The 26,802-nt window shown below is 52.3% G+C and overlaps 2 protein-coding genes across 9 annotated transcripts in view; both read left to right on the top strand.

Moving 5' to 3' along the window:
- Positions 1-3,472, top strand: part of MFN2 (mitofusin 2) — a 33,234-nt gene extending 29,762 nt beyond the window's left edge. For all 5 annotated transcript variants that reach the window (XM_514395.8, XM_009448409.5, XM_016954183.4 and 2 more), the window contains one exon: positions 1,460-3,472. In XM_514395.8, the coding sequence (XP_514395.3) occupies positions 1,460-1,529 (70 nt within the window). In that variant the 3' untranslated portion in view covers positions 1,530-3,472. The remainder of the gene's footprint in view (positions 1-1,459) is intronic.
- A 5,789-nt stretch (positions 3,473-9,261) lies between these two features.
- MIIP (migration and invasion inhibitory protein) lies at positions 9,262-22,073 on the top strand. Of its 4 annotated transcripts, none has more exons than NM_001145656.1 (10): positions 9,262-9,571; positions 11,671-11,866; positions 12,121-12,468; positions 12,859-12,943; positions 19,062-19,170; positions 19,252-19,310; positions 19,789-19,918; positions 20,052-20,148; positions 21,287-21,424; positions 21,746-22,073. In NM_001145656.1, the coding sequence occupies exons 2-10, from the start codon at positions 11,753-11,755 to the stop codon at positions 21,830-21,832; spliced, it is 1,167 nt and encodes a 388-aa protein (NP_001139128.1). In that variant the 5' UTR covers positions 9,262-9,571; positions 11,671-11,752; the 3' UTR covers positions 21,833-22,073. The 4 variants fall into 4 exon arrangements, with proteins under 4 accessions (NP_001139128.1, XP_009446427.1, XP_016778843.1 ...); XM_009448152.3 differs by having other exon boundaries at positions 9,361-9,571; positions 21,562-22,063; XM_016923354.3 differs by having other exon boundaries at positions 9,570-9,993; positions 21,746-22,063.
- The last annotated feature ends 4,729 nt before the right edge of the window (positions 22,074-26,802 follow it).

The raw sequence follows: 26,802 nt of genomic DNA, 5'->3' as shown, positions 1-26,802 counted from the left end.
CAGCCACTCGACAGGCTGAGGCAGGAGAATGGCTTGAACCCAGAAGGCGGAGGTTGCAGTGAGCCGAGATCGTGCCATTGCACTCCAGCCTGGGCGACAAGAGCAAAACTCTGTCTCAAAAAGAAAAAAAAAAAATGGTTGTGTACCATGTACCTCATGGATGCCAGATGGTGCTGGAGGCTCAACAAGACACAGCGTCGCTGCCTTCAAGGCACTTGCAGTTGAAGGCATGATGGCATCACAGTACTGCGAGACTGCAGTTCACAGTGCCCTGTGCTGAACCGCAGGGCCTACAGCGCTTTACATGTGCTATTTCACTCAGTCTTCCCTATCCCTCCATTTTCTACATAGAAAAGTTGGGGAACTTGTCTGGCATCTCAGAAAATGGCCAGGCTAGGAGGGGAGCCCAGGTGTACTTGGCTCCAGCAGCCCCCACACTCTGATTCTCCTTACCTGCCGCTCTTTGGACCCATGAAGAGGGCATAGCCCCCCATTTACCCACAGAGAAGCTGGTTACTTGGCTGGGGACTGGCAGAGCTGGGATTGGAACTCAGATCTCCATGGGGTCTCTGTGGAGCTTTCATTAATAATTTGCTGGAAAGAGCATCAGTCTGAGGAGTCTGGAGTCCTGGGTTCTCTCCGGCCACTCACGTTTGGCCCAAGCTCTTAACTCTCCTGTGTCTCATTATTTTCATCTGTAAAATGGGAGTAAGATTTCATGACACAGCTGCATGACTGAATGTAAAAGTGCCCTGCAAAAGTCCTCGGCCTGCCCAGCTCATGATAACATCAGCACACGGGGACCCTGCAGAAGTCCTCGGCCTGCCCAGCCCATGATAGCATCAGCACACGGGGACCCTGCACTTCCTGCCCTCGCCCCTGACGTCAGAGTCTGCAGGGTGGCAGAGCCAGAGGGGAGATGGATCAGAGGGTGTCAGCTCCAACCCTTACCAGATCACTGGGCTTTCCCTGCCCTCGACTGCGGATGTGCCCCCCCGCACCCCCACCTGGGGACAGCTGCTTCCTAGGGACACACTGCTTGCCCTCTGGGGACTCTCAGAAAGGGGGAATGGGGGGAACTGCTGCTTGTCAGCCACAGTGACACAGCTGAACCTGGAAAGGGTCTCCTGTCAGCACCTCAACCCCTTGCTTGGCAAGCAGGGAAACTGAGTTCCCGACAGCTCAGGGACTTGCACATGGTCCTGGGTGAAGGAAACACAGGGCTTGAGAATCAGAAAAGCCTAACTTGTAGCTCCCTGGCTTATTAACCGTGTGGCCTTGGGAAGTTATTTAACCCCTCTGGACCTCCTTTTCCCCATCTGTGAAACGGGGATAAACACGATTGTTGGAGGATTATGTAAGGGTGTGTGTCAAGTGTCCTTAGGATGGTGCCTGGCGGGTAGTCCTAATACTGCCTGTCATCAGCTATCATGGTTACAAAAGAACCATTTCTTTGCAGGAATAAAGCCGGTTGGTTGGACAGTGAGCTCAACATGTTCACACACCAGTACCTGCAGCCCAGCAGATAGTGGGCACCTGAGGCGGAGTCTGCGTGGAGAGGGGCGGTGCTGCCAGCCCTAAGTGCCGTGTGGGCTCCCCCAGGGGCACGTGTGGCTCCTGCCCCCTGGCCACTGCCAAGAGAATGAAGCACCCAGTCTCGTACCATTTTGAGCCCTCCAGCACTACTTATTTTCCCCCACCTTTGCCTGCTGTTGCTGGAAGAGCTGGCTCATACCCCCAAAGGACACTTTCAGTGACAGCTATGGACAGCATGGTACCAAAGAGTTAAGTTGAGGGTTTTTCCAGCTTTCTCTGGTTCATTTGATTGCTTGATAAGGCCTCAGGATCTCAGCATTGCATAATGCCTCATGGAAGCCTTTGAGGGTATCACACAGACACCCCCACCTTCCTCCAGCCTGTGCGCACCTGCCTTCCTTGCAGCCCAGCACACCTGTAGGTGTAAGGGACAATTGGAGTTTCTTCCCAGAGAGTCTGTCCCGGAAGGTCTGTGGCTTGTGTGTGTCCATCTCGCCTGTTGGCTCAGTGCTTCATCCCATTTGCAGAGCCTCAGACACGTCTTGGTGGTGAGGCTCATTTACCCCTGGGCTTAGGCTGAGGCGGGCCCTGTGCTGGGGGTGGTAGAAAGGATGCTGCTGAGGCAGCTGGAGGAGTGGGAGTAGCTCAGAGGGGAGGGCTGTTGGATGTATGGGGAGCTGGCAGAGCAGGTGGCGGTCACTGGGACAAGGAGGGACTTGCCTCTCTTCTCATTATTGTGTCCTTTGCTTTAGTGTCAGTCCTGGACTTGTGCAGGCCTGTTTTGTGTAGATCTGTTTTGGAAGATGGCATGGTCTAGGTGGTTGAAGGATGTAGTAGAAGGAAGGATGGTGGAAGGTGGGGACGTTGGTGGCTGGCTGAGGTGCATGGGCCCCACACAGGACAGCTGGAGAATGGGCCGTCCACTTGGCCTCGTTCTGCGAGGGGCTCATGGGTCTGAGAGCCCCCACCCCCTAGGCTTGATTGCATCCCTGTTGTGCCCTTTAAGAGACATGTTTCCACCCCACCCCCAACCTTCCCCCAAGTGCCCTGGACTAAATTTCCTGTGCCAGTGACTGCAGTTGGCCAAGGGACAATGTGGAAAACCCAGTGCCCATCTTTCCACCCTCCCTGATCTCCAGAACCTTCGACTGACCCCCTTGTCTTTATGCTGATGTTGAGTTTTGGGATTGTTACTGGTTGAAGTGGGGGCAGATGCCTGTCACCAAGGTGTTGACTGTGTGAGAAAAGCAGTTTGGGTGACAGATCCTGTGTGGCACAAGTTGGATCGCTTCCCACAAATAACACCTCTCCCAAAAAGCAGCCCACAAGGCAGGGGCCCAGCAGCCCAGCCATCACTCATCTTTGAGGAAATGAGTTGGTAGCCTCTGTGCACTGGTTGGTGGCCACATCACAGGTGATGTCCTGTTCACATACCTGCTTGTATTTAAAGCCCTCAGTCTGTCCTGTTGTGTGGGGCGAAGTGATGGACTCTGCCAGGTGGACATGCTGTGGGTGGATGTTCCCGGTGTGTGCCGGGCCTGAATGGACAGGGGCCACTTCACAGCATGTCAGGGAAAATCACTGTCACACAATTCCAATGGATTTTGTGCTCTTTTTGAAAAAAAAAAAAAATCTTTAGCGTAAACATGAATTTTTTTTCAATGTAGCCCCTGGGGAATGAATGAAATTTTGAGCTTCTTCAATAAGTAAAATTAAATTTATACCACTGAGGGAGAGACCCTTTCTGAAAGAAGTATGGCCAAAAGCACTTTAATGCTGCTGACATTGTTCTGTTTTTACGTTCATTTGCTGGAGCGCAAGACGTGCTGACACAGTGAGTTTTCTCTGATGTATTTAAGGTGATGTATTTGCTTGAGTTACTCCTGTATCATTGCTCATAATATTGGAAACTAAAATAAAACCTAGTTGGAAATCCTTTGTGAGATCTCTGTCTTTTTGGGTTCTTGTACAAACTCCTCTTTGACATGGCCAGCTGTATTCTGAAGTGACCATAACTTTGGGGAAGTTCCCACTATAATCTGGCTCCTTATTCTTGGAAGGAATTTGATACTCTCAAAAGAACAAATGGTTTAACTGATCTTTAAGGATCAGGAAATCGAGACTGATTTCTTTACAGATTTCTCTGTAACTCCAGACAATTTTTCACTTAAAAAGTAAATGACTCACTGTTCCATCCTGCTTTGCCTTCTGAGAATTTGGTTGCCACTATTCTTTTTTTTTTTTTTTTTTTTTTTGAGATGGAGTCACGCTCTGTCGCCCAGGCTGGAGTGCAGTGGCACGATCTCGGCTCACTGCAAGCTCCGCCTCCCGGGTTCAAGCAATTCTCTGCCTCAGCCTCCCAAGCAGCTGGGATTACAGGCGCCGACCACCAGGCCTGGCTAATTTTGGTATTTTAGTAGAGACGGGGTTTCACCATCTTGGCCATACTGGTCTCAAACTCCTGACCTTGTGACCCACCTGCCTCGGTCTCCCAAAGTGCTGGCATTACAGGTGTGAGCCACCGCTTTTTTTTTTCTTTTTTTTTTTTAAGGGTCCTCAGGAGTAGATACAGGGGTAGTCAGTCAGTTTCCCCGCCCCTACAGCTGTCCTCTTGGCTCTGGTGCTGCCCAGTGTCCCCCCTGCTCGCCCACAGAGGCCACAGCTCAGCTGATAGCAACCTCATCCTTCCAGATTCCCAGGCTACACACTTGGGGCATCACCCTCGAGTCCACGGTCACACGTGCTGCACCAAATCTGTCACCTGCTGTCTTCCAAGTCTGTTGACCCTGCCCAGTTTCCTCACCTCCATCATAACCATCAGCCCAGATCCAGGTTCCTGTTCCTGCCTTGTCCCCGCCTATCCTCGCCATCTTGTGGCTGTTTCAAGGCAGCAGCCAAAGACTTTCTCAGGTAACAAAAAAAAAATGAATCATTACCTTTTTTTTTTTTTTGCAATCCACAAAACAAGTAGTTTCTGTCATTAACAAGATGTTATGTACAACCCACTAAATTGTTCACAACAGCACCATCCCGGGTGATGAGCCATAGTTTGAAAAAGGGCCTTCTTGCCTTATGCAAATGCTGCTTAGTTATTCCCAGTCAAGGCCAGCCTCATTCCTGTGCTTTCTCTGACTACCTCATCTGTCCACTGGCGAATCTGAGAGGCTGGAAGTTTTAGCCCTCTGGTAACAATGTCCCTATTTAATCACAAAAAGTAGGTAGTCAGGAATGTTCCACTGTGTCCCAAGCACTGGGGTGACAGCCCAGGCAGCTCTCTCGGAGAGCATCTGGCTTCATAATGTGGCTTCAGAAGCAGGGCCCTCCTCGCAGATGTCAGCTAAGTTGTTCACCGTGTCCTCAAGTGGATGGTTTCCTGTGTCTAAGTGGGACTCTTAGGCTTGAGATAAGAACAGCGAACTTTGAGAGTTTAGTATGTCAGACATTCATACGCATGAGCCCTAATCTCAAAATCCAATGGTCTATTTTCCCTAATTTCCTCAAATGAGGAAGTTCATTAATTCAGCAAAATATTTGTGCACTTACTATGTGCTAAGCATGGTTCTAAGCACTGGAGATATAGCAGTGACTAAGGTGGATAAAAATCTGCCTCTGGGGCCAGACGCGATGGCTCACACCTGTAATCCCAACACTTTTGGGAGGTGGGCGGATCACGAGGTCAGGAGTTCAAGACCAGCCTGGCCAACATGGTGAAACCCCATCTCTACTAGAAATACAAAAATTAGCCAGGCTTGGTGGCGTGCACCTGTAATCCCAGATACTAGGGTGGCTGAGGCACGAGAATTGCTTAAACCTGGGAGGTGGGGGTTGCAATGAGCCGAGATCATGCCATTGCGCTCCAGCCTGGCAACAGAGGGAGGCTCCCTCTCAAAACAACAACAACAACAACAAAAATCTCACTCACTGATTAGTAACCTTTTTCAATTACAAAGAAAAACAACATACTCGCTAAACTCCCTAACATCAGGAGCCATCAGGCAAATTATCTCAAGTCTTGATTTACAAACCAAACCCTTATGCCTCTGATTACATAGGGGACCGGTCTGACAAACTTTTTTTTTTTTTTTTTGAGGTAGGTTTTTGTTGGCTGGAGTGCAGTGGTGCAATCACGGCTCACTGCAGACTTGACCTCCCAGGCTCAAGTGATCCTCTCACCTTAGCCTCCCGAATAGCTGGGATTAAAAGTGTGCGCCACCATGCCTGGATAATTTTTTGTTTTTTGTAGAGACGAGGGATCTCACTATGTTACTCAGGCTGGTTTCGAACTCCTGATCTCAAATGATCCTCACACCTTGGCCTCCCAAAGTGCTGGGATTATAGGTGTGAGCCACCATGTCTGGACACAAATATTCTTTTTCTTTTTTTAATTTAATTTAATTTTTCAAATAGAGGATGTATGTTGGCTGGGCACAGTGCCTCATGCCTGTAATCCCAGCACTTTGGGAGGCTGAGGTGAGAGGATCGCTTGAATTCATGAGTTTGAGACCAGCCTGGGCAATCTGGCAAAACCCTGTCTCTACAAAAAATACAAAAATTAGCCCAGCATGGTGGTGTGCACTGGTAGTCCCAGCTATTCCGGGGGCTGAGGTAGGAGGATCACTTGAACCCAGGAGGTGGAGGCTGCAGTGAGCCGAGATTGCATCACTGCACTCCAACCTAGGCAACAGAATGAGACCCCGTCTCAAAAAAAAAAAAAAAAAAAAGATGGGATTTCACTGTGTTGCCCAGGCTGGCCTCTAATTCCCAAGCTCAAGTGATCCTCCTGCCTCAGCCTCCCAGAGTTCCGGAACTACAGGCATGAGCCATCACACCCAGCCAATAAACATTCTTTTCTGATAAGCAACTGCAGAACTTAAGCCAGTTTCAGCCAGCTTACAGAAGCTGTGAACAACCTGTTTAGCCATTGCACATGAGCTCACCTCCTCTCATAAATATGTATACAGCTTTTCCCTCAAACCTGCTAAATATGTATGAATATGGGCCCTGTGAGGCATAAAACCCAACCTGTCCTTTCTCTCTTGGAAGAGAGCACCTTCAGTGCATGCTGCAGACCGTCTCTTCCTGGATTGCAAACAAGTATCAACAATAAAGTGCTCCTTTCTGCTATTTAGCCACCCTGGTGATCTTCTAGACAACATTATGCGTATTTCTGCTAGGAACATTAGTGTTCAAATCTCTGTGTAGGCAGATGTTTTCATTTTTTGTAGGTAGATATCTCAGGCTGGACTTGCTGGGCCATATGGTAAATTCATGTTTAACTTCTACAGATTTTGCGAAGTGTTTATACTGTCTTATATCCCCACCAGTAGTGAATGTGGGTTCATATATATAGATATCTATATATATAGAGAGAGATATATAGATATATATATATATATTTTTTTTTTTTTTTTTTTTGAGACAGTCTTACTCTGTCACCCAGGCTGGAGTGCCGTGGCACAATCGCGGCTCACTACAACCTCCGCCTCCCAGGTTCAAGCCATTCTCCTGCCTCAGCCTCTCGAGTAGCTGGGATTACAGGCGCCCGCCACCACACCTGGCTAATTTTTTTAAATTTTTAATAGAGATGGGGTTTCACCATGTTAGCCAGGCTGGTTTCGAATTCCTGACCTCAACTGATCCGCCCGCCTCGGCCTCCCAAAGTGCTAGGATTACAGGCGTGAGACGTCGTGCCCGGCCTCATTTCATTTTTTAGAGCATCACAAACTACCTCTCCAGCTCATCTTGCTAGAGTTACTGCATAATCCATGCATTCCTGCCAAGGATCAGCCATCTTCTTGAGTCGGAGGGCTTCCTGCTAGCTCGGTGCCTGGTGTTATCACCCTCGACTCTTCTGGAGGTAGAGGGGCTACCTATCTTCTTTTCATTCTTTTTTTTTTTTTTTTTTTAATTTGAGACAGAGTTTCGCTCTTGTTGCCCAGGCTGGAGTGCAATGGTGCGATTTTGGCTCACCACGACCTCTGCCTCCCGGGTTCAAGCGATTCTCCTGCCTCAGCCTCCCGAGTAGCTGGGATTACAGGTATGCGCCACCATGCCCGGCTAATTTTGTATTTTTAGTAGAGACGGGGTTTCTCCATGTTGGTCAGGCTGGTCTGGAACTCCCGACCACAGGTGATCTGCCTGCCTGGACCTCCCAAAGTGCTGGGATTACAGACGTGAGCCAGCACGCCCAGCCAATTTTTGTATTTTTAGTAGAGACGGGGTTTCGCCATGTTGCCCAGGCTGATCTTGAACTCCTGACCTCAGGCGATCCACCCGCGTCGGCCTCCCAAAGTGCTGGGATTACAGGCGTGGGCCACTGCGCCCGGCCCCAGTTTTTCTAAGTTATATAGTTTAGGTTTCACAACTAGATCTATGATCCATTCTAGGTTAATTTTTGCATATGGGTTTCTTTTTTTTTTTTTTAAGGATGAGTGTGTGGATATCCAATTATACCTACAACATTTGTTGAAGACACCATCTTTTCTTGTTTTTCCACGTTTCCACACACATTATTGATAAAATAAATTTTTTGTAGGGGGGTGCTGGGTGTCGCTGGTCTGTAACTCGTTACCTCAAGCGATCTGCCCACCTCGGCATCCCAAAGCGCTGGGATTACAGGCGTGAGCCACCGCCCCGGGCCGAAGGCATTATCCTTTCTCCACTGAATTGCACTTTCAGTTTTGTCAAAAATTAATTGCTCACATATCGGAACTCTATTCTGTTGCATTGATCCATTTGTCTACCTGGACGCCAATACCACACTTTCTTTCTTTTTTAAATTAATTTATTTATTGAGACAGGGTCTCTCAGTCAGGCTGGAGTGCAGTGGTGCAATCAAAGCTCACCACAGCCTCAGCCTCTTGGACTCAGGTGATCCTCCCATCTCAGCCTCCCGAGTAGCTGGGACTACAGGTACGTGCCTGGCTCATTTTTTGTAGAGACGGGGTTTTGCCATGTTGCCCAGGCTGGGTATCTTTTTTTTTTTTTCTTTTTTGAGATGGAGTCTTGCGTCTTGCTCTGTCATCCAGGCTGGAGTGCAGTGGCGCGATCTCTGTTCACTGCAACCTCTGCCTCCCTAGTAGCTGGGTTCAAGCGATTCTCCTGCCTCAGCCTCCCTAGTAGCTGGGATTACAGGCGCCGGCCACCTCGCCCCGCTAATTTTTGTATTTTTAGGTTTACTGGCGTGAGCAACCGCGGCCGGCCCCAATACTACACTTTCTTGTTTACTGCGTAGTCCTTATCTTCTGGCGCAAAGCGGGCACTCGCTAAAAACCTGAATGAAAGTATAAAGGAGGCCGGGCGCGGTGGCTCACGCCTGTAATCCCAGCATTTTGGGAGGCCGAGGCGGGCGGATCACGAGGTCAGGAGTTCGAGACCAACCTGGCCAACATAGTGAAACCCTGTCTCTACTAAAAATACAAAAAAAAAAAAAAAAAAAAAAAAAAAAAAAAAAAAAAAAAGGCCGGGCATGGTGGCGCTCGCCTGTAGTCCCAGCTACTCGGGAGGCTGAGGCAGAAGAATCAATCGCTTGAACTCGGGAGGCAGAGATTGTGGTGAGCCGAGATCGCGCCACTGCACTCCAGCCTGGGCAACAGAGCGAGACTCCGTCTCCAAAAAAAAAAAGAAAAGTATGAAACGATGAGTACAATGAGTAGCCAGCCTCCTGCCCCACCTACCCCGCCGCTCCGGACTGCCCCCTGCGCCGAGCCTAGGCCGCCGAGCCTGACTGAAACTGCCGCTGCTGAACTCAGCGTATCCAGTCCCGCAGCTGACCAATCGGAGCCCGCCCTTCCGGGGCCCGCCCCATTCCAGGAATCGACCTCCGCACCGGCCTCGAAAATTGACCAATCGGTTGTGTAGCTCTGCTCTTAGTCCCGCCCCCACGCTGAAACTGCCACTTCGGATCGCCGAGTAACGCTCACCAGGCGTCCCGGCCCTGCCCCTCACCTGACCAATCAAGACGGCCGGCCGAGGTCCCTGGAACCGCTCAGGCGGCTGCGGCGGCTACGGCGGCGCAGGCTAGGGGATTCGCCGGGTGAGTGCTGGGCGCCAGGACTGGGGTGGGGCGGAAGGGCTCGGCAGGAGGCCCCACGTGCATTCCCGCGAGGGGCTCGGGGGCCGCAGTGGAAAAGAAGGGGAGGCTGCATCTGCCTCTGCCGGGGTCCCGCCTCGGCGTCCGCCCGCTCGCCCTCTGTTACTTCTGCGGCCCCGGTGTTTCTGGAGCGTCGCTTTCCCGGTGTCTCCGCTCAGCTTTTCCCTTTCCAAAGCGCGGCCGGGGCCAGGGGAGGGCAAGGCCAGCTGTGCCCTTTGACCCCGTGCGAAAACGGCGACCCTCTGACTACAGGGGTGTGGCCCAGAGCCACTTGGCCAGTTAGGGGTGGGGGCCGGGATCTTTGTCCTGCGGATCAAACAGTTGGCCCCTCTGGACTGCATCTCCGTGCCCCCCAGCCCTGCGGGGTAATATACGTGTGGGGAGGTTCCGGGGTAGTCGGCTACTTTGTGCTGCAGACCTTGCACCCGATCCTGAGGATCCTTGGAGGTGGGGGGCAAGGGCTGGGAGGAGGAGGCGGAGTTTTCCCAGGCTCCCCTACACTTCCAGGGAAAGGCTTTCCAAGAACCCTGAACTCATAGACCCTGGAGTCAAATTGTGGTTCAGATCTAGCCTCTTGCTAGCTGTGTGACTTGGGGCAAGTTGCTTAACTTCCCTGAGCTTTGGTTTCTTCATATGTAAAAAGAAAGTGAAGGAGGAAGGGAGGACAGGAAAGGAGGAAGAATCCCTTTTGAAGCCTGATTTGTATTGGACTCACCAGTTATAAAGCAAGCTTGTCCAAACCACTGCCCAGGAGGCGGAGGTTGCAGTGAGCCAAGAAAAGAAGCATGCCCTTGCCCCAGCCATTTTGGTAATAATAGACGTTTATTGAATGCTTACTATATACCACTGTAAGCACTGTATTAAGTAAGCACTGTACTGAGTGCTTTGTTTTTTGTATTTTGTGTGTGTGTGTGACAGTCTTGCTCTGTCACCCAGGCTGGAGTGCAGTAGTGTGATCTCCACTCACTACAACCTCCACCTCCCAGCTTCAAGCGATTCTCCTGCCTCAGCAGCCTCCTGAGTAGCTGGGATTACAGGCGCCCACCACCACACCCGGCTAATTGTTTGTTGTTGTTGCTGCTGTTTTTGAGACGGAGTCTCACCCTGTCGCCCAGGCTGGAGTGCAATGGTGTTATCTCGGCTCACCGCAACCTCTGCCTCCCGGGTTCAGGTGATTCTCCTGCCTCAGCCTCCCGAGTAGCTGGGATTACAGGCGCGTGCCACCACGCCCGGCTAATTTTTGCATTTTTAGTAGCGACGAGGTCTCTCGCCATGTTGGCTAGGCTCATCTCAAACTCCTGACCTCAGGTGATCCTCCTGCCTCAGCCTCCCAAAGTGCTGGGATTACAGACGTGAGCCACTTGGCCTGTTTTTTGTTTTTTTGTTTTTTGTTTTTTTTACAGTGATGCAACCATGGCTCACTGCAGCCTGGGTCTCCTGGGCTAAAGCTATCCTCCTGAGTAGCTGGGGCCACAGACAAGTGCCACCATGGCCAGCTAATCAAATTTTTTTTTTGGCCGGGCACTGTAGCTCATGCCTGTAATCCCAGCACTTTGGGAGACCGAGGCAGTGGATCACAAGGTCAGGAGATCGAGACCATCCTGGCTAACACGGTGAAACCCCATCTCTACTAAAAATACAAAAAATTAGCTGGGCGTGGTGGCGGGCGCCTGTAGTCCCAGCTACTCGGGAGGCTGAGGCAGGAAAATGGCGTGAACCCGGGAGGCGGAGCTTGCAGTGAGCCGAGATTGCGCCACTGCACTCCAGCCTGGGCGACAGAGCAAGACTCCGTCTCAAAAAAAAAACAAAACAAAACAAAAAAAAAATGTTTCTACAAATGTTGTCCAGGCTTAACATGCTTTCTTTAATTCTAACAACAATCGTATGAGGTAGATACTGTTGTCGTCCAGCAGATGAGGAAACTGAGGCACAGAGAAGTTAAATAACTTGCCTGAGGCAGTACAGTTAAAGAGTGTCAAATGGGGGTCTCTGGCACCACAGGGCACCCTACTGAGCCCCGTGTCCTGCTGTCTTGACTTCAGGTAGAAGAGCTGGGCCTGGAACCCAGCCCTGAGGACATCCTGCGGCCCAGGGGCAAGTGACACCTGCTGAGAGAGGCCCAGAATGGTGGAGGCTGAGGAACTGGCACAGCTGCGGCTGCTCAATCTGGAGCTCCTGAGGCAGCTGTGGGTGGGGCAGGATGCTGTGCGGCGGTCAGTGGCCAGGGCAGCCTCGGAGGTGTGTGCCCGCCTTGGGAACCCCAGAGGAAGGGGCTACCTGACCTTCAGGCCAGCATCCAGGCTTCTGGGCTCATCTTGTTCAATACACCCATTTTACTGATGATGGGACATTGAGGGCTGGGGAGGGAAGAGACTGGCCTTGGTCACTGCTGAGGCCGGAGCAGGATGAGGATGCTTGCCTTGGTGCCTGGCGTAGGCCCGGTGGGTAGGTTCTGGCAGCCACTCCCTGGGTGACCCGGCCCCTCTCTCCAGTCAAGCCTGGAATCCAGCAGCAGCTACAACTCAGAGACTCCATCGACCCCAGAGACGTCCTCAACTTCCTTGAGCACCTCCTGCCCACAGGGCCGGTCCTCCGTGTGGGGCCCACCAGATGCCTGCCAAGGGGACCTCCGTGATGTGGCCAGATCAGGGGTGGCCTCTCTCCCACCTGCCAAATGCCAGCACCAGGAGTCCCTGGGCCGACCGAGACCCCACTCAGCACCCTCGCTGGGCACCTCAAGCCTGAGGGACCCAGAGCCCTCAGGGAGGCTGGGTGATCTGGGACCCCAGGAGGCACAGGCCCTGAGGTCCATCCTGGCTCAACAGAGCAAGCTGTCCAAGGTAACATGGGAGAGTGGGACATCTGCTGATGGGAGGAGCTGCCTTGGGCCTCAGTTTCCCTATCTGACACATGTGCTTGTGGGCAGCCTCCCTTGCAGAATAAGAGGCTCCTGGGAGATACTGTGAGTTGGGTCTGGCTCAGCCTAAATGCTCGCTAGGTGGTAGCTGTGAGTTTCTCAGACAGTGCTTTGAGAAGAGGCCAGGATTTGTTCACAGCCACACATAAAGTGGGACCAAACGTTTCCCTTCTTGCTCTTGTGCCCTTGGCTGAGCCCTGGGCTGCAAGTCAAGGTGTAAGTTAAGACACAGTCTCTCTGTCCCTCGAATTGCAGCTTCCTCTGGGCCAGGCCTCTTGGCTTAGTCCTTGTCCCTCTGTGCTTCCTTCCTCAGCCCAGGGTGACCTTCTCTGAGGAGTCTGCAGTTCCAGAGAGGAGCTGGCGCCTCAGGCCATACCTGGGCTATGACTGGATTGCAGGTAAGGCGTGCTGCTGCCCTGCACACACTTTGCCTGGGAGTGGGAGGTGGAGGCCTGGGATCCTCCATGCTCCTGTCTGAGCCTCCACCCAGTGCTGTTGCTTGTTTCTCTGACCGTGCCATCCTCTGTGGGGAGCACCCTCTTATTTTTTTTTTTTTTTTTTTTGAGACGGAGTCTCACTCTGTCCCCCAGGCTGGAGTGCAGTAGTGCGATGTTGGCTCACAGCAACCTCCACCTCCCAGGTTCAAGTGATTCTCATCCCTTGGCCTCCCGAGTAGCTGGGATTACAGGCGAGCACCACCACGCCCGGCTAATTTTTGTATTTTAAGTAGAGATGGGGTTTCCCCGTATTGGCCAGGCTGGTCTCAAGCTACTGAGCTCAAGATATCCACCTACCTTGGTCTCCCAAAGTGCTAGGATTACGGGAGTGAGCCACCGCCCCCCAGAGCCACCTTCTTTGTTTTTTTATTTATTTATTTATTTATTTATTTATTTATTTATTTATTTATTTATTTTTGAGATAGAGTCTCGCTCTGTCGCCCAGGCTGGAGTGAAGTGGCGCAATCTCGGCTCACTGCAAGCCCTGCCTCCCAGGTTCATACCATTCTCCTGCCTCAGCCTCCCGAGTAGCTGGGACTACAGGCGCCTGCCACCACGCCTGGCTAATTTGTTTGTATTTTTTTTTTTTTTTAGTAGAGACGGGATTTCACCGTGTTAGCTCGCCTCAGTTAGCTCTTCCAAAGTGCTGGGGTTACAGGCATGAGCCACCATGCCCGGCTTTTTTTTTTTCTTTGCTTTTTAAGAGAAGACAGGCCGGGCACGGTGACTCACGCCTGTAATCCCAGCACTTTGGGAGGATGAGGTGGGTGGATCACGAGGTCAGGAGTTTGAGACCAGCTTGACCAACATGGTGAAACCCCGTATCTACTAAAAATACAATAATTAGCCGGGTGTGGTGGCACGGGCCTATAATCCCAGCTACTTGGGAGGTTGAGGCAAGAGAATTGCTTGAACCCGGGAGGCGGAGGTTGCAGTGAGCCGATATTGCACCACTGCACTCCAGCCTGGGTGACAGAGTGAGACTCCGTCTCCAAAAAACAAGCAAACAAAAAAAACGAGATGAGCAGCAGTGAGAAGAAGGGGGAAAGAGTAGAACAAAGAGTTTGGTCTGTCACTGACTGTGAGTATACAATTGTGATAACTCACTACCTTCACGCCAGCCTCTGAGCACCTTCTGAGCCGTATCTGCTCTCTCAACCTCAGGCACTGAGACGGTGCATCTGTTGAATGAATGAATGAGTCCCAGCTGCCGTATGTTTGAACATTTGTTATGTGCCAGGCCCCTGCACAACTTCATACCAATGCCAGCTCTTTTCACGTTATTGTCCTGCTCTCCCCGACAGCAACCTAACCTCAGCTGCCTTCTGGCTGGTTTCCCCCTGGCCTATGTCCCATTGCTGTCCTTTGCATGTGTATGTGTGTTTGTGTAAATACATAACATAAAATTTACCACTTTAGCATTTTTTTTGAGATGAAGTCTCACTCTTGTCATCCAGGCTAGAGTGCAATGGCGTGATCTCCGCTCACTGCAACCTCCGCCTCCTGGGTTCAAGCGATTCACCTGCCTCAGCGTCCCGAGTAGCTGGGATTACAGGTGCCTGCCACCACACCCGGCTAATTTTTGTATTTTTAGTAGAGAAGGGGTTTCACCATGTTGGCCAGGCTGGTCTGGAACTGACCTCAGGCGATCCGCCCGCCTCAGCCTCCCAAAGTGCTGGGATTACAGGCGTGAGCCACTGCTCCCAGCCATATGTAGCGTTTTTTAAGTGGACTGTTAAGTGGCGTCAAGTATGTCTACACTGTTGAGCTATCTCATTACTACCATCCACCTCCAGAACTTTTTCATCTTCCCAAAAACTTCTCTCCCCATTAAATAATTACTCCCATTCCCCCTCCCTCCAGCCCTGGACAGTCACCATTCTACTTTCTGTCCCTATGAATTTGACTCCTCTAGGGACCTCATATAAGTGAAATCATATAGCCTTTGTTCTCTTGTACTGGCTTATTTTATTTAACATAACGGCCTCAAGATTTATTCATGTTGTACTGTGTGTCAGAATTCCCTTCCTTTTTTTTTTTTTTGTCGTTTTTTTTTTTTGTTTTGAGAGAGAGTCGCACTGTGTCTCCCGAGCTGGAGTGCAGTGGTGTGATCTCGGCTCACTGCAACCTTCACCTCCCGGGTTCGAGTGGTTCTTGTGCCTCAGCCTCCCGAGTAGCAGGGATTACAGGTGTGCGCCACCACACCCAGCTAATTTTTGCATTTTTAGTAGAGATGGGGTTTCACTGTGTTGGCCAGGCTGGTCTCGAACTCCTGCACTCAAGTGATTCTCCTGCCTCGGCCTCCCAAAGTGCTGGGATTACAGGTGTGAGCCGCTGTGCCTGGCTGGAATTCCCTTCCTTTTTAAGGCTGAGTGACATTCCGTTGTGTGTAGATGCCACATATTGTTTATCTGTTCATTCAGGGATGGACACTTGGGTGCTTTCCATCTCTTGGCTGTTGGGAATAATGCTGCTGGTGACATGGTTGTGCACTGTCATTTTTGACATAGCAGCCAGAGGGAATTTTTAAACATGGGAATCAGATCACGTCACTCCCCTACTCAAACCTCCCCATGGGCTTTTTCCAGCACTTACTGTAAAATCCAAAATCCCTACCTAGACTTACGAGGCATGATCTGGCCTCTACTGGCCCCATGATGTGACCTCCCGTCTTTCTTCCAGCCTCGCGGCCTCCTCCTTTTTTATTTTTATTTTTTTTCTCTGTTGCCCAGAGTCAAGTCCAGTGGTGTTATTTCTGCTCATCGCAACCTCCGCTTCCTTGGTTCAAGCAATTCTTCCTCAGCCTCCCAGGTAGCTGGGATTACAGACGTCCACTACCATGCTTGGCTTATTTTTGTATTTTTAGTAGAGACGGGGTTTCACCATGTTGGCCAGGCTGGTCTTGAACTCCTGACCTCAGGTGATCTGCCCGCCTTGGCCTCCCAAAGTGCTGGGATTACACACATAATGGAGTGGCCACAGGCATGGCAGGACCAGAAAGGAGGCCACGACCAGGCATGGTGGCTCACGCCTGTAATCCCAGCAATTTGGGAGGCCGAGGTGGGCAAATCACTTGAGGTCAGGAGTTCGAGACCAGCCTGAGCATCGTGGTGAAACTCTGTCTCTACTAAAAATACAAAAATTAGCCAGGTGTGGTGGCGGGCACCCATAAACCCAGCTACTCAGTAGGCTGAGGCAGGAGAATCATTTGAATCCAGGAAGTGGAGGCTGCAGTGAGCAGAGATCAAGCCACTGCCTTCTAACCCGGGCGACAAAGCAAGATTCTGTCTCAAAAAACAAAGACAGGTGTACTGTGGAGTTGCTGAGAGCAAGTGGTGGCGGGGACACAGGCCCTGCCCTTGAGTACTTCTTGAACTCTCAGCTCACTGCCCTCCTTCCTGGTTCTGGGAAAATGGAGGCGCCTGTCCCAATACCTGCTCTTGGTCCATGCGCTCTGCTCCCCTGCCTTTGCCGAGGTGACTGTCCATGCTGCCACCTGGACCCTGGCCCTGCTCCAGCGTGCTCCGCCCCTCTGCTTCTGGCTCCTCCAGGGTTTCCTTCCTGTGATCCTCTCCCTCTCTGTCCTGCATCCTCATCCTGCCCCTTAGCATGAGCGTGAACGTGCAGGAAGCATTCTGGGAGCTGGTTGTATCTCATGCTCCCTGCAGCAGGCACCGCTCTGAGCTGTGCTTCCTGTTCCTCCCGCTGACTCCTTTGCCCTTCATAATAAGCTTATTAGGTAGGCACCACCATGGTGCCCATTCACAGATGGGAAGGCTGAGGCCCGGTGAGACAGAATCTTACCAGCAGCTCACATCCAGTCGGGGTAAAGCCGCTGTCTGTTATTTCTCATCCCGATGCCACATTTCTACCTTTAGCCCACATTTGCTTCCAGTGACTGCCTAATTTCTCGATAACAAAACTTCCTCTTCAAAAGGGCTGTCTAGCCTCGTTGACTTCAATTTCTCTCCACTACTATTTCTTTTCTTTTTCTTTCTTTTTTTTTTTTGAGATGGAGTCTCGTTCTTTCACCCAGGCTGGAGTGCAGTGGAGCAGTGATCTCAGCTCACTGCAACCTCCGCCTCTCAGGTTCAAGTGATTCTCATGTCTCAGCCACCTAAGTAGCTGGGATTACAGGCATGCATCACTACACTCAGCTTATTTTTGTATTTTTAGCCAGAGACAGGGTTTTGCCATCTTGGCCAGTCTGGTCTGGAACTCCCGATGTCAGGTGATCTGCCCGCCTTGGCCTCCCAAAGTGCTGGGATTATAGGCATGAGCCACTGTGTCCAGGCTCCACTACTGTTTCTTAAATCAGGCTTCAGCTCCCAGCATTTCATCAACATGGCCCTCAGTTGGGTCATCAGTGGCCTCCGTGGTGCCAACTCCCCAGCTTAGCCCTCATCCACATCTTCCTTTGAGCAGCAGGGGACACAGTGGTCACTCCCTCCCTGAAGCACTTTCTCCCCTGAACTTCCAGCCACTTGCTTCCCGGTTCTCCCCCATCTCTGTTGGTGCTCCTTCCCAGGCTTCTGGGGAAGGAAAGGTCCTTGTTCTGACTGCTACACCCCTAGGCCTGGGACTCGGTCTTCTGACTCCTCCTCTCTATCTTCCCTCTATGATCTCCCAAACGCTGAGGTGTTTGGACACTTTCTCTACTTCTCCATTTGTATCTCTAGCCCACACCTCTCCTCCGAATTCCAGACTTGTATATCCCACTGTCTTCTCCACATCACCATGAAGTTATTAACCTTCTGTCCGAAATCAAGGTCCTGATTTCCACTGCTGTGCTCCTCCTGCAGTCTTTCCTGTCTCCATAAATGGCAACTCCACATACTAAATAGGTCAGGCCATAAACTTGCTGGATTTACCATCCAGCTACATCCTGATACACCCAACATAAGTTGAAAATACTGTTTAGGCCGGGTGCGGTGGCTCACGCCTGTAATCCCAGCACTTTGGGAGGCCGAGGCAGGTGGATCAGGCCAGGAGTTTGAGAACAGCCTGGCCAAGGTGGTGAAACCCCGTCTCTACTAAAAATACAAAAATTAGCTGGGTGTGGTGGCGCACGCCTGTAATTCCAGCTCTGTAGGTGGCTGAGACATGAGAATCTCTTGAACCTGGGAGGCAGAGGTTGCAGTGAGCCGAGGTCGCTCCACTGCACTCCAGCCTGGGCAACACGGTGAGATTCTGTCTCAAAAAATAAAAAAAGAAACATCCTAAGTCGAATCATGGTAAGTTGGGGGCTGCCCCTACCTGTCCCCAGCTGAATCCTAACCGATGCCTCTGCTTCCCCTCAACTTGAAGCAGCCAGAGGAGGAGTTCTGTAAAAATATGTGGCTGATGTGATTGTGTCCCTCCCATTCCCCAGACCCTCCTTGGGCTTCTTAACCTCATCTCCTCCACCCTCGCTGCCTTCCTGCCACTTTCCCCTCCTGGCTGTTCCTCAGCTGAACCATGCACATGCCCACCCCGAGGCCTTTGCGCTTGCTCTTTCATCTCCCTGCAATGTCCTTCCTGGGAGGTCTCTGTGGCTTCTCCATGTCTCTGCTCAGGGTCATCTCACTCGGAGAGGCCTTCCCTGGTATGGCTGCCCGGCCGTACTAGGCTCTGACGCTGCTCTCTTGCTTTCTGGCAGGTGTCAGCATTCAGTCTTGTATCACGGGTTTTTTTTTGGTGGCTAGTTCATCTCTTGCCACCTTACAGTGTAAGCCTCATTAAGGCCAGGGGCTTTGTCTGTCTAGTTCCTGGCACATGAAACAGCATCTAGCCCTGTCATAAGGGCTCTGTCGATATTTTTTCCATGGATGGTTGGCTATGCATCAGGGTAGACAGACACTGAAACCAACCAACAGTCCCAGTGACTGGAGGGGCTCTCCTGGCCTGTTTGAGGCACAGTAGGGATGAAGCAGGTGGCCTGGGGTGCCAGGGCTGATCGTCTCTCCAAGCCTTGGCCGGTGGCCACACAGCAGCCCCCAGCCCCTCTCCCGTCAGCTGCCTGGTGCTTTGCCCACACCAGGGTCTCTGGACACCAGCTCTTCCATCACCAGCCAGCCTGAGGCCTTCTTCTCGAAGCTGCAGGAGTTTCGGGAAACCAACAAGGAGGAGTGTATCTGCAGCCATCCTGAGTGAGCAGGGGCGGGCGAGGGTGGGCGAGGGTGGCTGAGTGGCTCCATCCCCCAGCCTGCTCATCCCCCTCGCCCTCTCAGACCCCAGTTGCTAGGCCTGCGTGAGAGCAGTGGCAGCGGCGTGGAGGAAGACCATGAATGTGAGTGCGGGCCCTCGGCTGCTGAGTAGTCCAGCCTCGCACTGCCCTGGCCTCCCCTGCCCCGGAGCAGTCCCATTTGAGGTTTGGGGCCTGGGGAGGCCCCTGAGATGTTGAGACTCATGGAGGGAGGCCTGCAGTCTGGACAGGGTGGCCAAGCCCTGGTAGGGGTGGAGTGAGCTAAGGCCTGGCCACCGAATTAGGGGCTGCCCTGTGTGGCACCATCCCACCCTCCCCAGCAGTGCCCCTGTGCTGGTGGGACTCCATCCCAGCTCCTGAGAGCCCCAGGAGGATGTCCCTCCCCACCCCTTAGGGCGTGGGCCCCAGGTTCTGGGAGGAAAGGGGTTAGGAGGAAATGGGCCAAAGGGCTTCCCAGAGGGATTGGCAGCTTGTGTGGTTGGGGGCCGCTGAGGGCAGCACGGAGCCTGGGGACCTGGGTTCCTGGCTCAAGGAGAGCTGTGGCTTCTCATGGGCCTCGCAGGCGTGTACTGTTACCGTGTCAACCGGCGCCTGTTCCCGGTGCCTGTGGATCCCGGTACCCCCTGCCGCCTGTGCAGGACACCGCGAGACCAGCAGGGCCCTGGGACCCTGGCGCAGCCAGCGCAGGTCAGGTGAGTGACCAGAGTATTGGGACACCTTGGGGGACAGAGCCTGAACCACTGGTTTTAAGAAAAGATGGGCCTGGGTGTGGGCCCCCAACCGCTGGGAGGCTCCTCAGGGGTCCCCCACTGCCCCCCTCCGCAGGGTGAGCATCCCGCTGTCGATCCTGGAGCCCCCGCACCGGTACCACATCCACCGGCGAAAGAGCTTTGACGCCTCTGACACACTGGCCCTGCCCCGGGTGAGCACCCACGTGGGGCTGGATGGCGATGAGGGCGGGGCTGGCTCAGACTGGCCCAGGTCCCCAGGGAGGGTCACAGAGCGAGACTGGGCTCGACAAGGGTGAGCGCCCAAGTCTCTGGAGCACAGCCTGGGCCTCTTGCATCACCCACACCTGTACCTAAGGGAGGTAGGACCCCCGCTCCACGCACCCCGGGGCTTCCAGGGTGATCTGCCTGCAGGCTGGCGTGACATGAATGGGTCCTGTTTATTGCGCTCTTGTATACTGCAGGCACAGTCCTTAGGGGGCTTATCTCATGGAGCCCCCACAGCAGCCAGGAGTGTAGGCACTGCTGTACTCCCACCCTGCAGGTGGGGAGACCGAAGCAGAGGGGGAGGCGCCTTGGTGGAGGAGCTGGGATTCGAACCTAGGTCTCTGTGCTGCTGCTGCTGCTTTTTTTTTTTTTTTTTGAGACCGAGTTTTGTTCTTACTGCCCAGGCTGGAGTGCACTGGCACGGTCTCAGCTCACTGCAGCCTCCACTGTAGTCCCAGCTACTTGGGAGGCTGAGGTGGGAGGATCACTTGAACCTGGGAAGCAGAGGCTGCAGTGAGCTGAGATCTTGCCACTGCACTGCAGCCTGGGTGACAGAGTGAGACTCCATCTCAAAAAAAAAAAAAAAAATGTCCTTTCCTGTGTCTCCAGGTCGGGATGGGGTGCCAGTGGCAACTCCCCCTGACTCCTAAATTGAGAGTAGGGCAGCTGGGGTCAGAGGAGGAGAAGGATGCAGAGGAAAGTCAGTTTGCTGGTCCGTAAAATGGACATAACAGCGCCATCCTCAGGGATGTTGGTGGTGAGGTGGGGCTGTTGAGTGAAGCAATCCATGCGGGTGCTTGGAGAGCCTACAGCAGGAAGTACCCTGTGAATGTCACTGTCACTGTCCTATCCTCCTCCCATTTCAGCTCTCAGGGCCCCAGGGATGGCTGGATCTGCCAGGATAAGAAAGGGGAGAGCTGGGGTAATCTTGTGGGTAGACACAGGCCCTGCCCTGGTGGGGGCCTCCTTCCTAATGGGGGGCACAGTCCCTCCCTGATGGGGGTGTGCCCAGTCAGCGGGGAGCCTGTCCCAGGTCAGGCACTTTTAACCCCTTGCCTTCCACAGCACTGCCTGCTGGGCTGGGACATTTTTCCTCCGAAGTCTGAGAAAAGCTCAGCCCCCAGGAACCTGGACCTCTGGTCCTCTGTCTCCGCTGAGGCCCAGCACCAGAAGCTGTCAGGCACCAGCAGCCCTTTTCACCCGGTACGGTCCAGATCACATCCTAGCCTGGGGTGCCCCCTAGAGGGACAGAGACCTTGCAGCAGGCCTGGGGACTGCAGAGCCTCCTGGGGGGTAGGATTGAGGTGGGGAGGATGGAGCCTGGGAGTGTCTCTCTGCAGGGTCCAGCCCTCCAGCCCTGACCCTAGCCATCCCTCGGAACTCCTCTGCTCCCTGCCGCCTGCCCTGCTCCACCCAGGAAGGCCACCCTGACTGCAAGATCCAGCAGGAGGGAATGTGGCTGGAACTGGGGATGACCTGTCCCTTTCAAGTGGCCCCCCTGAGACTTCCCTATTCCCCATCCAGGCCTCACCAATGCAGGTGCTGCCCCCAATCCCGACCTGGTCAGTGCCCCAGGTCCCTCAGCCCCACGTCCCACGGCAGAAGCCCTGAGGACTGACTCCTGGGGGAGAACAGCATTCCCACCGCCTGCAGCCTCTCCCCTCTGGCAGGCGCACCCAGGAGATGGAATCCCCTGCCCGCCCAGCTCAGGCCCGGCTGTCCTAGGTTGGGCAGGTGGGTGGACCCAGGCTTGTCTGCTGCCTGAGTTCCAGAGAGGGAGGACCCTGGGGTGGAGGGTGAGGGATTCTGTGGAAGTTTGTAAATAAAGCTCAGTGCTCTGCAGCTCGAGTCCCACGTGTGCTGGTTCCATCCTGCTAATGCACTTGAGGCCCAGAAGGCACTCTGGCCTCTCAGCCTGCCCTCCTGGCACCTGCGGAAGGAAGATACTGCAACCACTGGGACTAGGCAATGTGTGTCCATCACCATGAGGGTGGCTTCTTCCGCAGATCCCCAGCTCTGGGTAGTGGCCTCCACCAGATGGGGGAGAGGGGGTCCCCTAGGCAGGCTGGGCCAAGGTTATTAAAAAGTCATTTTAGCGAGGGCCTCCGCTGAAGCCGTGAGTCGTGTTGAGTGACTGAGCTCTCTCCTTCCTGGTCCCAGAACCGGGATCCATTGATAGAAGGGCTCTCTGGGAGTCTCTGGGGTCACATGGCTCCTCCACCCAGCCATGGGAGCCGCGGGTCATTCAGAGCCCCAGCAGGGACAGATGAGGAAACAGGGCTGGGCGGTGAGTCTCCAGTCTGGGAGAGTAGGCAGCGCCCTGTCTTTCACTTACCTCTTGTATGTGTTGGTTGCATAATATGAAATTCTTGTTTTTGTAAGTGGAATAAATGCAGAAACGAGGCATGAACTTTCTCTAAGGTTTCTCGGCTTAGAGATGGAACTGGGCTATGCTGTCCTAGGGCTTTTTCCTGGAGTTTATGAAGCTATAAAAACCTTTCCCTCTCTCTGGAGAAACAAAGTCTGTTTGAGTCCCTGCTTTCAATTATTTTGGGTATACAGAAGTGGAATTGCAGGATCAGAAGGTGATTCTATGTTTTTTTATTTTTGAGACAGGATCTCACTTTGTCACTCAGGCTGGAGTGCAGTGGGGCCATCTCCGCCCACTGCAGCCTCGACCTCTTAAGCTCGTGATTGATTCTCTTGCCTTAGCCCCCTAGGTAGCTGGGACTATAGGCGCGTGCTACCACTCCTGGCTAATTTTTTTGTACTTTTTGTGGAGAAGGGGTTTCACTATGTTACTGAGGCTGGTCTTGAACTCCTGAGATCAAGGGATCTGCCACCTTAGCCTCCCAAAGTGCTGGGATTACAGGCGTGAGCTACCACCTCCGGCCAGTAATTCTATTTTTAATTTTTCAAGGAACTGCTATACTGTTTTACTTTCCGACCAGTGATGCACAAGAGTTCCAATTTTTCCTCATCGTCAACAGCACTTGCTATTTTCTGGTTTTTCGGTAGTAGCCATCCTAATGGCTGTGAAGTGTATCTCATTGTGGTTTTTATTAGCATTTCCCTAAGGATTAGTGAAGTTGAGCATGTTTTAATATGCTTATTGGCCATTTGTGTATTTTTAAAATATTTATTAACAGGTTTTTTTTTTTAACTTAAGTTCAGGAGTACATGTTTATTAGTTTATTTTTAATAGAGACAGGGTCTTGCTATGTTGTCCAGGCCTCAGGCTGTTCCTACCTGGGCCTCCCAAAATGCTGGGATTATAGGCACAAGCCACTGCACCCGGCCTGTTTGTGTATCTTCTTTGGAGAAGTCAAGTCCTTTGTCCCATATTTCAGTGGGGCTTGGTTTGTTGTTCCACGTATAATTTTGAGTCAGAGAACCTGTGGGAGTCAGTGGTTTCTTTAGAAATTCTTTGGCCACAGGGAGAAGATAATTCAAAGCCTTTCTGTCAAACAGAAGTTACAAAATCAGGCTGGGCTTGGTGGCTCACTCCTGTAATCCCAGCACTTTGGGAGGCCGAGGCAGGAGGATCACTTGAGGTCAGGAGTTCGTGACCAGCCTGGCCAACATGGCGAAACCCCGTCTCTGCTAAAAATACAAAAATTAGCTGGGGATGGTGATGCACACCTGTAGTCCCAGCTACTCAGGAGTCTGAGGTGGAAGAATGGCTTGAACCTGGGAGGCAGAGGTTGCAGTGAGCCGGATCATGCCACTGCACTCCAGCCGGGGCGACAGTGATACTCTGTCTCAAAAAAGAAAAAAAAGTTACAAAATTTAGGCCAGGTGCCGTGGCTCACCCACATAATCCCAGTACTTTGGGAGGCCAAGGCAGGCTGATCACTTGAGGTCAGGAGTTTGAGACCAGCCTGGCCAATATGGCAAAACCCCATCTCTAGTAAAAAATTTAAAAACTAGCCAGACATGGTGGCACATGCCTGTAATCCCAGCTACTTGGGAGGCAGAGGCATGAGAATCACTTGAACCCAGGAGGCGGAAGTTGCAGTGAGCCGAGATAGTGCCATTGCACTCCAGCTTGGGGGACAGAGCAAGACTGTCTCAAAAAAAAAAAAAAAATTACAACATTTACAAAGCTGAGATCAGCTTACAGACTTAGCCGTGTATAACAGAAGTCCAAAACAGCAACAGCCTAACCCAGAGAGAAATGCTTCTTTCCCCATCACCGTACAGGCTGGAATGCTGCCACAGGGCCCATAATGCATCAGGGTGCGTGGTTTCTCTGGAAAAACCGTTCTTTTGAAACTTTGGAAAACTTCCAGCTTGCTTGCTTCCAGTAAGTTCCATGCACAAGAACCACAGCCCAAAGTCTGTAGACACTGCGCTGAATGAAACCTGTGGCGCCATAGCCTGAAAGACCCTCTTTGTGTGGCGGCAAATAACTCCTGTCTTCCCATGTACTGACCTCTGCTCTGCCTGTTCCTGGCTATCTCTTCAGAAGGCAGCCTCCTTGGGGCCATCTGGAGCAATCGGTGGGGGTAGGAAGACCACAGCCTGAACCAGATCCTTCCTGCTGGTCGCTTGAGAACTCTTTTTTTTAATTTTTGAGACAGGGTCTGTCGCTTAGGCTAGAGGGCAGTGGTGCAATCTTGGCTCACTGCAACGTCCTTCTTGCGAGTTCAAGTGATTCTCATGCCTCAGCCTCCCGCGTAGCTGGGATTACAGGCGCCCGCCACCATGCCCGGCTAATTTTTGTATTTTTAATAGAGAAGGGGTTTCTCCATGTTGGCCAGGCTGGTCTCAAACTCCTGGCCTCAAGTAATCCACCTGCCTTGACTTCCCAAAGTGCTGGGATTACAGGCGTGAGCCACTGCCCCTGGCCTCTGGAGAACGGCAGGGAGGTGCTTGAGAAAGCCCTGGGCCTGGGGCTGCCTCTCCAGTCACTTCTTAGGACTGATTTCAGCATGGGATACAGGCTTATTCAAACTGAAGGGGCCCCAAGAATGAAGGTTCCAGGCAGGAGGCCCCTAGAGCAGAGCCCATGTCTTGCAGCTCTCCAGCACCCACACAGTTCCATTTCGTGAATGTCCCCACTACCCTCCCAGGTACTTGCAAGCTGTTCTTAATTCTCCTGGGCCTTTCACCCCTACAACTTGGGGTCACCCTGGATGCTCGTCTTGTCTCCCACCCTTGCCCCATCCATGTCTCAGCTTGGATGTCTCTTCTTTCAAGAGGTCCTCCCTGAACCTCTGGGTTCTCAGATCTGCCCCCGCCATCACACAGCCTGCCTTCCTGCTCTTCTCCAAGGCCCCTGAGTAGTAGTATTAAGTAACTAACGGTGAGATGCATTGCCTAAGCTCTCTCCCCTGCAAGAATTGCAGCTTCCTGAAAACAGAGATGGCATTGTTTTTCTTCATTGAAATAGTTTTGTATTGTACTTTTTCAAAAGTACTGGCTAAACTGTGTTCCAGAATTTGGCTTTTCCCTCTAGCCTGGTTTCTTACCTGCCTTGTGAAGGTTACTGGACAAATGCTTTCATTTCTCTGCATGAAAGGACCCTGGTGGTTGGGCACACTCCTGATACACCTTACATGCACCCCCTCTCCCATACTGATAGCGTTCTTTTCTTTTTTTGTGCCTTCTGAGTATGTACTGTAAATCCCAAAGGAAAAAGGCAAGATCACCTACATCTCGCAAAACTAGTGTCTTGTGTTGGTCATTTAGAAATAAGAACAAAGATCTGACTCCTCCATTGCCTGCACCACAGCTTAGAAACATGACCCTGGCCAGGCAGTGGCCTGAAGTTTGTCTTCTTGGACCTAACCATGCTGGAGACAGTCAGCTGAGGACGTGAGAAAAGGCAGGAGCTCAAATCCAGCCTGGGCAACATAGCAAGACCCCATCTCTCTTAAAAAAAAAAAAAAAAGGCCAGGCACAGTGGCTCATGCCTGTAATCCCAGCACTTTGGGAGGCCAAGGCGGGCGGATCATGAGGTCAGGAGATCGAGACCATCCTGGCTAACATGGTGAAACCCCGTCTCTAATAAAAAATACAAAAGAATTAGCCGGGCATGGTGGCGGGCACCTGTAGTCCCAGCTTCTCCGGAGGCTGTGGCAGGAGAATGGTGTGAACCCGGGAAGTGGAGCTTGCAGTGAGCCAAGATCGCGCCACTGCACTCCAGCCTGGGCGACAGAGCGAGACTCCGTCTCAGAAAAAGAAAAAAGAGGCTGGGCATGGTGGTTCACATTTGTAATCCCAGAACTTTGGGAGGCTGAGGCGGGTGGATCTCTTGAGGTCAGGAGTTTGAGACCAGCCTGGCCAACATGGTGAAACCCTGTCTCTATGAAAAATACAAAAATTAGCTGGGCATATTGGCAAGCACCTATAATCCCAGCTACTCAGGAGGTTGAGGTATGAGAATCACTTGAACTTGGGAGGCGGAGGTTGCAGCAAGCTAAGATCGCGCTATTGCACTCCAGCCTGGGTGACAGAGTGAGACTCTGCCTCAAAAAATAAAAATAATTAAAATAAGAGCTTTTTTAGAGGCAGGTTCTTGCCCTTGCCCAGGCTGGAGCACAGTGGCTATTTACCCCCCTGCTGATCAGCACTGG

The sequence above is a fragment of the Pan troglodytes genome, chromosome 1 (genome assembly GCF_028858775.2).
Source record: "Pan troglodytes isolate AG18354 chromosome 1, NHGRI_mPanTro3-v2.0_pri, whole genome shotgun sequence".
NCBI lineage: Eukaryota > Metazoa > Chordata > Mammalia > Primates > Hominidae > Pan > Pan troglodytes.
This window is presented reverse-complemented; position numbering and strand designations above follow the sequence as displayed.

Excerpts from the sequence above, each read along its gene's own strand:
- MIIP (NM_001145656.1), top strand. The coding sequence starts at position 11,753 with ATGGTGGAGGCTGAGGAACTGGCACAGCTGCGGCTGCTCAATCTGGAG. Across the intron at positions 11,867-12,120 it reads TGGCCAGGGCAGCCTCGGAG|TCAAGCCTGGAATCCAGCAG; the intron begins GTGTGTGCCCGC and ends CCCTCTCTCCAG. Across the intron at positions 12,944-19,061 it reads GGGCTATGACTGGATTGCAG|GGTCTCTGGACACCAGCTCT; the intron begins GTAAGGCGTGCT and ends TGCCCACACCAG.